This window comes from Rhagoletis zephyria, unplaced genomic scaffold, assembly GCF_001687245.7.
Source record: "Rhagoletis zephyria isolate East Lansing unplaced genomic scaffold, Rhagoletis_zephyria_1.1 Rzeph_scaffold_02586, whole genome shotgun sequence".
Taxonomy (NCBI): Eukaryota; Metazoa; Arthropoda; class Insecta; order Diptera; family Tephritidae; genus Rhagoletis; species Rhagoletis zephyria.
This window is the reverse complement of record NW_016159670.1, coordinates 30,742-42,572: the sequence shown is the minus strand read 5'-3', so window position 1 is coordinate 42,572 and position 11,831 is coordinate 30,742. Positions and strand designations below refer to the sequence as shown.

General features: G+C 42.0%; 1 protein-coding gene across 1 annotated transcript in view; it reads left to right on the top strand.

The window, feature by feature from the left end:
* LOC108367219 (uncharacterized) overlaps positions 1–11,831 on the top strand; it is a 35,992-nt gene that overhangs the window by 19,966 nt on the left and 4,195 nt on the right. Inside the window, exons 5-6 of the mRNA XM_017621813.1 lie at positions 3,682–4,468; positions 6,185–6,601. Coding sequence (XP_017477302.1) covers positions 3,682–4,468; positions 6,185–6,601 — 1,204 coding nt within the window. The remainder of the gene's footprint in view (positions 1–3,681; positions 4,469–6,184; positions 6,602–11,831) is intronic.

Sequence of the window (11,831 nt, the reverse complement as noted above, 5' to 3'; positions counted from 1 at the left end):
TTTTTTTTCACGATTTTTATGCATAAATCTCCATATCTGGAGTTCAGGGTAACCAAATCTCATTTTTTGCCATAACGGCGATTTAGGCGGTTTTGCAACTGCGGGCGATGGGCGGCTATATGTACAAATGAATATAAATAGTTTTAAGCGTCATAAAGTCCACATACCTGCCGGTGGGTATCCAGCCACAAGATCTGCTTGTTCGTCTGCCATATTTCACTTTAAAACTACTTGACGTCCCCCTTCTGATTGTTTGTTGGTCCAAGTCGGAATAATTTTATGTGAAAAATAATAATTAGCACTTTTGGGATAACATTTAATTTACACTTATTTACATTTTGTAAATTGATCACCTCTGTTTTGTACCTTACTTCACTCATGCTTTATTTATTGTATGTATATAGGTATTTTTACAACTTTGAAACCGCTTTATCGCTTTTGTTTCGGATCGCAGTGTACTAGGGGTATTCTCGAAGTCTTGCAAGTTGTACGGATTTTTTAAAAAATAAGTTACTCGTAACGGTTATACCATTCATTCAGTATATCACTAGGGTTATTGCCTCGGTTCTGCAGTCGGTTTTTTTTAATAATTTTACGGGAGTTTTCGAATACCGAGTAACGCGGAATTTTTGCAATCGAATCACTAGGTTCTACCAGACGTTGTGCGGTGCGTATATACATACATAATTTTGCAAGTTCCAGACGATGCACTTTGAGCATCCCGCATCCAGAGCCCAGTCACTTTTCGGGTTAAAGTTAACAGTGGCAGTTTGGGAGGTTTTGGCGAGTGGATTCGCAACCTTTTGGTCGGACCTCATCTGGGGTGCACTCCAAAACAAGGTCTTGTTTTTGGAATTAATAGTTGCGAAATGCCGTTTGTACTATGTTTTATTTCTTTTTTATATATTTAAATACTCAGTAGTTTGCTCCATAATTTTTAGCTCGTGTTGTCTTCCCACCAGCAACCCCGCCGTCTCCACTGAATCAATCGGTTGCAAATTTGTTTGGCATTTCCTTTTTGTGCGTGCATTTGTTTACCCGTATTAAAAGCAACCGTGTGCAATATCTACAAATTGCAACCGTGCATAGCGAAACCTTTCGCTCATTTCTCGTTTTGATTTGACACACTCTTTTCTATTAAAACTTCCAGAATATGTCGAAACACCTAGTCTGGACAAGAAAATCTTTGACAGATTGTTTTTTGTTTTGTGATCCTGTGTAGTTAACATCGTGCAAGCTTCTCGGCGATGTTTTGACGGCGTTCGTAGAAGCTATTGGTCAGAAACATTTTCCGTAGCCGGTTAAGTTTCGTAGGAATACCAAATTATGGTAGAGCAAAAAACAAGCATCGGCAAAGAGGTGATGCATATCGATTCTCTTTTCTAGGATTTGATGTTTACTAGAATAATTGTCACCCTTTACTCATCATTCAGAACACTTTACTGTGTGTTCCGTGATACATATAAATTGCTGGAGTATTGGTGGAGCACAGCTCACCTCACCTCAGTTTGCCTAAACTTACCTCACCTCACCACAGTTAACTTCAACCCACCTTAACTCACCTCAACTCACCTTAGGTTAGGTCAGGCTGTCGCGGTCGTCTATAAGACACACTTAGGCTTAGGGCCCATTGTGATACCGCCCAGTCCCTCCTAAAACCATTTCGAACTTTGCATGCATTTTAGAAGATCCCTGATTTCCATGCATCTAAGGTCCTCCAAGTTATCAAAGAATTGCTTATCAAGGGTGGAAAGCCTTCGTCTGGATATATGTAGCAGGGTACAGGTACAGAATCATTTCCTCCTCTTCTTCATCTGGACAGCTTTTACAGAAGTCATGTAAACGTAACAGTGTCCTGTTATGACAGATACTAATAATCCAATATTGTGCTTTTTTAGGCGCAGTGGTAGGCCAGTGCATCTAGCGCTGAGGAGCGGACGGACACAATTGCTTAGTAGCTTACAAGTTTGTAAGAGTATTTCTATTTCGTCATTTATATCCTCAAAAGGAAGTTTTGGCCCAGTCGCGCCGGTCCATCGGTCTTACAATTCCCCTATATGTCGCCGTGTCCTGGAACTCACCTTTTGGAGGTTGTCGATTGCTTCGTGAGGGATTTTATTGCGGAAGAAAATTCTATAGAGCATACATTGCCATAACGCTCCAGCTATGAGTTTGGGCGCAAGCTGTTGGTCTTTACCCATCTTTTTTTTTAAGTTTACCCCTTTCCCAAGGACGTGCCACCATACTACTATACCTTGATAGAGAATTGGCATAACTGTTTGTATCCAGTGTAATATTTTGGGTTCCATCACCCATATTTTCCCTATTGCCCTGCTGCAAGAATATAGAGCTACTGTTGCTTTGAGACCTAAATATTTGGTATCCTCTTTTACTGCGAGAGCTTTTCCCTCTACAATTATATTACCGAGAACAGATTCTTGTGCTTCCTAGTGAAGACCTCAAGGTCCGTTTTTTCAGCATTCAATCCCAGTTGTCGCCTATTACACCAGAGGGATAGTTTGGAGAGAGAGGTCAATGTTGAGAGATGTTTATCTAAGATAGCTATTACAATATCGTCGGCGTGTGCAATTATCTGACCGCCTATATCTTCAAATTCTCGAAGAAGGCTGTCTGCTGTCATGTTCCACAGGAGCGGTGATATTACTCCAACCTGGGGTGCATCCCTGACCGGGAACCTTTTTATTACTGATTCACCTAATCTTGCTCTTATTTTTCGTCCGATTAGCATTCGTTCGATAAATGAGCTTAGTGAATTGCTTACTCCCATATTTCGCATGACATTGTTGAAAACACCCTCGATGTCCACGAAGGCAGCGAGGGTTTATTCTTTTTAAAATATAGTGATCTTTCAATTGTGTGCACTAAATAATGTTGTGGTGTTTCAACTGGTCGGCATGCTAGGCTGGCGAAAGATTTCTGCCCGCCTTGTCTCTAATATGCCCATCTATTAGTCGCTCTTGAGATGGCAGACTAATCGGTCTGAAGTCTTTTGGTCGCGTGTATGTAGTGTTTTCTTCCTTGCGAAAAAAAAACACTCTTATCTTCTCCCATTTGTGCGGTTTATAATTAAGGCGAAACACTGCCTCATTCCAAAGAGTTGGATACTTTAGCTTCGTTAAATTTTTATCGGCACTCCCTTCGGAGGTTTGCAATTTCATTGGACCACCATGGAAGTTTTGGTGTTCTACTTTTCGCCCTAGTCGGGCCGGCTACCCTTGCTGCATGTTGAAATGCTACAGTTAGATCATTTACTTACAACGTTATCAAGTAAATGTTTCGAGTTTATTTGGTTTGTGAGAACAGAAATGCTGTTAGGAAAGGCTGTTTCAAACTTTTTCCAATTCATTTTTCTGCTATTTACGTTTAGGTTATAAACCACGTAGATATGATCTGAAAAGGAGTTGTCTTTAGAGGCTCTCCAGTCATTGAAAAAATCTGTCCCCTTCCATATTTTTCCCCTACCAATACTTAAGTGAGGCATCGTAAATTCATTCTTATGCTTCGTCTTCTTATTTCAGTGTTTCTTTTTCTCATTTCATAAAAATGTATATTTGCTCCATTAAACTTGTCCAAAGGAAATGGACTAAGGGAGACTTAAATTATTCTTTTCACTTTACTCAACCAACCTTATCGGCATCTCTTCTCCTCTTCATCCAACAGTTTACGACGGCATCTATGGCATCGTTGATTATACCAACTACTTGATTCTCGGCATCACTGTCGCTTTGGCCTGGGAGTTACCGAGTAAACCGCAAAGTGAAGTCATCGAAGAAATCGCCAATCGGCTAAAAGATGGTAGACTTGAGGTCAGACGTAACGACACATCAACACGATTCACATATGTCGACACCAAAAAGAATCAAACGCAAACAACAACAAAGCAGCAGCAGACATATCAATCTGTGAACACCTTACGGCCCACTTACATCGATCTTATGACATTGACAAGTCCTGCTGCCGTTGCCGCAGCCGCCAAGAAGAGTGACCAAAAGTACTACTACGCGAATACAGGCCAACTGCCGGCTACCTTCCATGTGCCAATGCATCAGAAATATTATTATTATAAGGGAAGCAATAAATATGATAACAGTAAAAGCCATTACGGAAAGTATCACATGTTGCGACGTCCTATAGACAGTTACTATCACCGTACACAAGTGACGCCGCGACCAATTGGTGGATACTACAAGCAAAGGCCGAACGATTGGCGACGTAAGGACACCAATTACTACTATGGGGCCAGCAATAAATACAGACAGACAAACAACAGCAAAAGCAACAATAACAAGAACTACAACTTAAGCACGCTGAAAGTGAATCCTTTCAGCAAGTCAGGCGCGACACACCAACGACGACTTCCATCTGCTTTGCAGAGTTACACACCGCAAGCGAAAGTTGGCCGCGACGGTGTTGGCAGTCAGTATCCTTGGTGGAATCTGGCTACGAGGTGAGTAAAAATTGTTGAAGTTGAGTGGTGTTTGCAGTAACGTGATATGAAGTATGTGGAAATGCACGCTCAACTGTCACTTCATGCGGCATGCATGCCCACATGTTTTTTTTTTTTGTAAAGGTGGCAGAAAGCATTGAAAGCCGAAAAGTGTGGGACTTGCCTTTGGGCTCAATGCACAAAAAACCCACCCCTACTCCGTTTCCCTCCCACCGTCGAACAACCGTAAGGTATTAGTTCGCTAGGAGGAGCGGCCAAATTACAAACAACGGACCACTTTTCTTCCGACTCAAGCATAGCATCCACAAGATTGTTAACCGCAAGTGGCCACCCCACCTTCATGCTCTAGTCATCTCTTCGATTACAAAACTGCGGACAGAAAATCACACCGTGTTAAATGTCTTCAGTACTACCTTTGTGATCGTCATTATTCCCAAATGCGTTCAAATTAATACGATTTGAAGCAACCATACCTCGTAAATTTCATGTCGGGTGGAAATAAACTTCCCAGTGTTGACTACTTACCCACCTTGATGTCTAAGGTATCCGGAGGTACGCGACTATCGTAGCTCTTACGTTGATCTGCTCCATTTTTCCCAAATTTCGTTGTACGAATGGTTATGTTAGACTTACGGCACACCGCTTTGGCGGTTAGAACGGTCTAGGTTATAATCGGAGTCTATGCTTCGGTTGCACGAATTTCAAAGCCCCACTGTCTNTCGTTGTACGAATGGTTATGTTAGACTTACGGCACACCGCTTTGGCGGTTGGAACGGTCTAGGTTATAATCGGAGTCTATGCTTCGGTTGCACGAATTTCAAAGCGGCGGTTGGAACGGTCAAGATTCCAATCCGCTCCTACGCTTGGCTTCCCGAGGTTCAAAATCGCACTGCTTTGGCGATTGGAACGGCCGAGGTTCTAATCGCGTCTACGCTTCGGTTTCACGACTTTCAAAGCCTCACTGTCGCGGCGGTTGAAACGGCCGAGGCTCCAATCCGCCCCTACTTATCACGTGCACGAGGTTCAAAGACGCCCTGGCTTGGCGGTTGGGACGGCGGAGGTTCCAATCCGCTCTCACTCCGAGAAGCAGCAGCCTTTCTATGAATATCTGTGGGACTGTTACGCTTGGCGCAATTTCCTGAAAATGAGTGTGCCATATAGCAAACGTCGGACCAATTTCCGATTTACTCTAGCATGATATCCACAAGGTTGTCAACCAGAAGTGGCCTCCCCACCTTCCTGCTGAAGTAATCCCTTTCGGTTGCACATCTCAGGCAAACGAAAAAAAACAATGTTCTGCGTCCTCGATTACCTATCCAGTACAGAACGTGCAATAGGGATCATCGTATGCAAGTCTGTGTAGGCTTTAAAACAACCGAGTAACGTTAGTATTTGAGTTAGGTGGAATTCCACTTCTACATGTCGCCTGTCAAGCCATTTTCTTACACTCGGAATGAGTTTATATGTCCAACGTCAACTAGTCGAACGGGTCTAACGATGCTGCCACTGCTGCAAGCAGTTTTGCTTCGCACGCCCACATGTTACCGCTTACATGTTGCATGTTGCTGGGCATGTTGCATGCGTGCTATAGCGGATAATTTAAATATGCGCTACTTATGCGAAGTGTATCATTTTTTTAGTACTTCATACTTTTTACTACAAACTACTATTTTTTCATGCGCTCCCTTTGCTTTGCTTTCTGCTTTCCTTTTACAGACTATCGAATTCATTGCGTAGAAAACCAATTCCCTCAAGACGTATTGACGGTAGCAGTAGTCAGGCAGCACAACGCAAACAACACCAACAGCCCGCTAGACAACTAAAGCAGCAACAGCAACAATCCGCATCCGGATTTTATCGACAGCCACCTGCCACAGCGCGGAAGCATCGAATTTATCCGGTTTTCGGTAAGCGTAGCATAGCAGATGAGCCTCCAACGGCAGTGGCAACAGCTGCAGAAATTCACAGCAACAACAATAACAACACACAGCAGCAGCAAGCAATGCCGCATCATCGACAACGCCGCAGCGGCATCGTCGGCCCGGAATTGACTCGCATCGAACGCATTCATATACGCCATCATCGCAGCACAAGGCAAACGCTCTACGAGAAGATTGAAAAGTATCTGGACAAGTAAGTGACACACTCATTCACTGGCTGTGCACAGTGATGCATGTAAGACGTTTACATGTTTACTTTTTATTCGTTTCCATTCCCACATCCGCTCGCTCTTATCGCCACTCAATGGTGTGACATGTCGTAAACGTGCTGTTTAAAATAACGATACATTTGCAAATATAGAATTTCATATGGGAAGACTTGAAAGTGTGTGTGTGTTCGTGTTTGTGGAATCTGCCGTACGTACATGTATTAGATGGAGAAAAATTGCAATAACTTCGTGTAGCAAGGTAAAGACAGCAACGAGATTGCTTTCAAGTCGATACTTGGCGTTGAGGTGATTTGTTTGATCTGTATGCATCGCAGTTGCATAGCTTTTTAAGTCATGACTTTCACGCTATTAGAATAAACAGAAGAAATTTGTGTCCTACTTATGAGTTCGTAACGGTTAAAACTACATCAAAGCGGACGTATTTATTTAAGTTTAAAGAAGTTCGTGTAACTACTGCAGTTTAGTTAGACGAACAAAAATAGTCCATGGTCCTGAAATGCGATAGAGTATGGTCGTTCTTATGGGTACATTTGCAGTTACGGTTGCACGACCATACTCAATACCGACTCTCGTTACTGACCAGATGGGTAAGTAACCTATCTATGGAGCCTTCACTCGCGGCTGAAAGAGAGGGAGTTTTTGTGGGGCTGCCGCCTTATTCGGGTTAGAGGCTTACAAAATTCAGCAGCGTATGTTCATGATGAGCCGCAGCTGCCAGCGTTCGTCTGTCTTGGAGCATGCGCCTCGCTATACAAACGTGTGCACCAAAATTGCGGCAGGTTGTGGATTTGCGCTGAGTTTGAGACCTGTTTCCTAAAACATAGTACCAATGACGCAGACCACGACAAACTTTTAAAGTGCCATGATTTGAGGGCATGCACCTGGAATATGCAGACCCTTTAGGCTGAACCTGCCTCCGCCCAGCTGGCTGATCCCCTCGCAAAGGCTAAGGCTGATGCCGCCGCCAACCAAGAAAGCGCTTTACGGTGCAAAGCAAGAAGTACCTGCGTCCTTGCGAATTTGTGGGACGATTTCCTGTAAGGACAACGATGGCGACGGACATGACATGACTAGCAATTTTGAGGCTGTAAAACACCAAAGCTACCGGGTCTGTTGGCTTGCTAGCTAAGTATGTCGGCGATGGGTTGATAAGGTGCATACATCAACTCCAATCCACAAGAAAGTTGGCCCTGCGATATGCGCCAACTACCGCGGGAATTAGCTTTCTTAGCATCAGATAAATGGTATCGAGGGTATTCCGCGAAAGGCTTCAGCGAACTGATTTTGCCTTGAGCAGCACCTCTAACTTCGTCAGAATTGAGAAGGTAGCAATTTGGTACTAAAAAGGGACTTCAGGCAGGGTGACTCTCTGTGGATATGCGGGACGTTTTGCCCTCTAGTTGCAAGCTCACCATCCTACCAAAGTTTTATCTACATGCAAGTCTCTAGGCTCTAACGGACCTTTGTTGAAAACCACTGCTAAGTCCAGGAAAGAAACTAATGCAAATTCCTTTATTTATGGTGATCGCACAATCTTCGAGAAAAAAGAGTGGTGGGCAGCCTACGGGGATCTTCTTTTGCTGAAGGCATTCTCTGCATTATATAGACTGGGTCATTCGATTATTTTATTTATGTCTCTAGAATTATTTCCAGAGTCTTAAGTAGATAGCAGGAAAGGCTTATAGGCCTTAACACACCAGGCTTAGCAATGAGCACTGCATTGACTTCTCTTCAGATCTCGGGAATGTTTCCAACTTCTAAACAGTTGGGGGAGATGGTCCTGGCGACTTATAGGGCTTGGAATTAGATATAGCCCAATAGATTTTCCTGCTACTTATCATTTCGCTGGAAGGCTGTGCTGGAATATTTAAAGCGTCAGCAGTGCATTCTGGCTAGTGGTTAAGTAAAAAAACATTAAAGATTACGGAACTTGACTCAGTAATAACCCATCATCTTTTTTTGATACAACCGGGGGCTGTGGATAAATTTGCGAACACCTTTCGGAGCTTTGAGGCTTCGAATATTGTAACAATTCTGCACCATAAATCAATCCAAGAAGTTCGCTTCGCTTGCCTATTGGCTTTCTTATCGGTGCTCAGTGTAGATTTTTAGAGTGAGCCAAACATAATTCTGCTTGGCTGCATTGAAACTTCCCTTTATTATTTGCGGAGTTTATTTAGATCATGTCGTGCAATATGCCTCGATTAGTTATATCTGGAAATGACCCCGATGGTCGTGGGACAAATAAATTGGAGCCGGCTTATACCATTTGCATCCTATTTCCAGGCAGACTGCAGTGATGTCTCCAGTGCTAAAATGCGGTAAGATAATAGAATTTATAACTGTTATCCAGATTTTTTAATTTCTCTTACCCTTACCAGTAAATATCTCATTATTCGGGGTATGCAAACCACCGATTATACCTCTGTCGCTTCAGCTTCATCGTCGCTGAGGCCTTCTTAAAGCCTCACCTATTTCTAATCTGGATGAAGCGTAACCGCTCAGCTCATCGATTGCTCTACATTCGTCTACCGTCATCTCGTGGGCCCCTGGTGTTTCGTCCGCTGCAATGTCGCTCGGTCTGTCCATTTATGTGTAGGGATGCTAGCATTGAATTTCTGCAATACTTCTAACATCTCTTCCGGTTCGGACGGTGTTATACCTACCTAGGCTCTTTCTCTGGACGCGTTGGAATGTCTCGCGTCTCTACAACTTTTAGGCGGTCCGCGGAAACAGCCCCACTAATCTGCTGTCTTCATATGCAATTAGTTTAATTTTTCCCTGGAACCCGCCAGCTCCGTGCTCGAGAGGGCGGTGCAGGGCTCTCTTTCTTAATGTGCAGCACAACTTTTTCTAAGACGGCATGGATCCGCATTCATTGGTTCCTGGGTATAAAATTGGTCTCAGTCACTATGTTCTATGAGCGTTGGCGACCTTTGTAAAGAGCAGCTAGTCGATGCAAATCCTGCGTGCAGTTCTATTATATCTGATGTCCATTTAGCACAATAGTAAGGGCATTTCGGGAATTTCTTTCTGTCAGCCACCATTAAACAAGGAAGTCAGGTACAGTGAAATACTCACGACCAATTAGAAAAATATCTGGTCTATACACCTAATTCATTCTTAAGTCGTTTATAGAAATTGAATCTTCAAAGTGCTCATTGAATAGAATATCGTTCTGCTACTTCGTTATAGAAGCCATGACAAGATGCATTTGCTGGAATCCTGCTAATCTGAGTTTATCGCAATTATTAAATACGCCATCCATAATTTTACTAAATTTTGTATTGCGTTCATTCGAAATTCTTTGACTTTCAGTATGCAACCACTGCTGAAAGATTTATTAACGTAAAATTTTGAAATGCCTAAAGCTCTGAGCTGACAAAGCAAAACCTCGAAGCAACATCTTCTGCTTGCGCAGCAACCAAGGTGTAGGCAGTCATTGACGACAATCCTATTTGGTTGCAGTTACGCAAAACTTCCTGCTTTATGGCGATCTATTTTGCAACGACAACCGGCAACCAACAACCGGATGCTGCAATGCAATTGAGTTGCCAACATTGAGACTGCACTGCTTTGTAAACAGGGTAAGGCAGAATAAATTAGAAAAAAAGAGACGGCATTTTTCTGAGAAAACATTTACGAACAAAGTATGTCATGATTTTCTGGAAATACATATATTTATTTTTAGAAACATATGTATGTACTTGTACATACATATAAAGTTTTTCATGGGTAAATTTTAAGGAGTAATAATGACTATAAAAAAATAAAATATATTTATAGAGCTTTAACACAATTTTTTTTAATTTATATATAATGCAGTTGTTAATGTTAGGTTAGATTGGTGTGGCAGTCAGTTCAAATAACCAACTCAGTTAGATCTTGCAGGTCTATTTCGATACCACTGTGAATCACGGGAACCTCAGTGACTATTTTTAATAGAACCATTTGGAAGCTCTTATGAAGAATAGAGTTCGTATTATTCCTAAAGAAGCGCCTTAGCTAAAGCTTGGAAACTTCTTTATCTCTGCAACTTCTGTAATATTAGTGGGAGAATATTACTAGTCTCTAGGAGTGTCTAACAAATAGCCAATGACCGGTTATACATCGCAATATCCTCTTTTGAGGGGCAGCGCAGTTCTTTCGTCCTTTTTTTGTATCTATTTGTGGCCATAGTAGTACCAGTGGCTTCCTCTAGTACAGTGGAAGATTAGTACCTTCCCTTGCTAGCTCATAGGCCCTGCAAGTGCTTTCAATATTACTTTATCCTGGAATCCATATGAGGCTGATCTTGAAGACAGCGCTAATATCACTTAGAGCTGAGAGCCATTCCTGTGCACCCTTGATTCCAGACCTAATTCCTTGGAGAAAAGTCCGTGGCCACTCCTATTGTCTAGCTTGGATCCATCCATAGCAACATATCTTTTATTCTGAGCGCTTTTGTTGGCGTGGTCCTTAAGGTACCTGAAATGCATAAAAACGCTGATCTTTGGACCTTACTCAGTAGTTTAAGTTAAGGTTAAGAGATGGCAAAAAAAAAATAAGATAATCGATTAATTAATCATATGATTAATCAAAAGCCCAAAAAATTAATTGCAATTATTGAGAAACAATCGCTTAATCGAATTTTTAAAGGTATTTTTTTATAGTGAGTATTGAAAAAACACCCTTCCATAAAAATTTTCCCTTGTTAATTAGGCTTAAATAAAATAAGACGAGTATTTTTAGCATCAATAATTATTTATTATTTAACCAAGATTGCAGAAACAAAAATTTTGATAAGCGCTTTGTTGTTAAGCGGTTGCATTTTTCGGTGGCTGTAGCACAGTGATGCCAATAGCAAGGAAAAGAGGCTACATGTTGGGAAATTCAGCCTTAAATTTGCGATGTAGGGAAAAAAGGACAGTACAATATTTACTTAAATGTAGGGAATTTAAAAATTCTGTATTTGACTCTTTTTTCATTTCTGTTCTCATATAATTTCATTTAATTGAATCGGTGAGTTCGACAACCGTACAAGTACGGCTTTTCTCCCAATTTCACGGGTACAATCAGCTGTGCTATGTTAACGGCTAAGCACCTAGTACGGTGAAATGAGAGAAAAACCGTGCATGTCCATGACTTGTACTGTTTTCGATCTCAACAATGAATAACTGATTTTGGACTTGTACGGTTGTTCAGTTACTAATG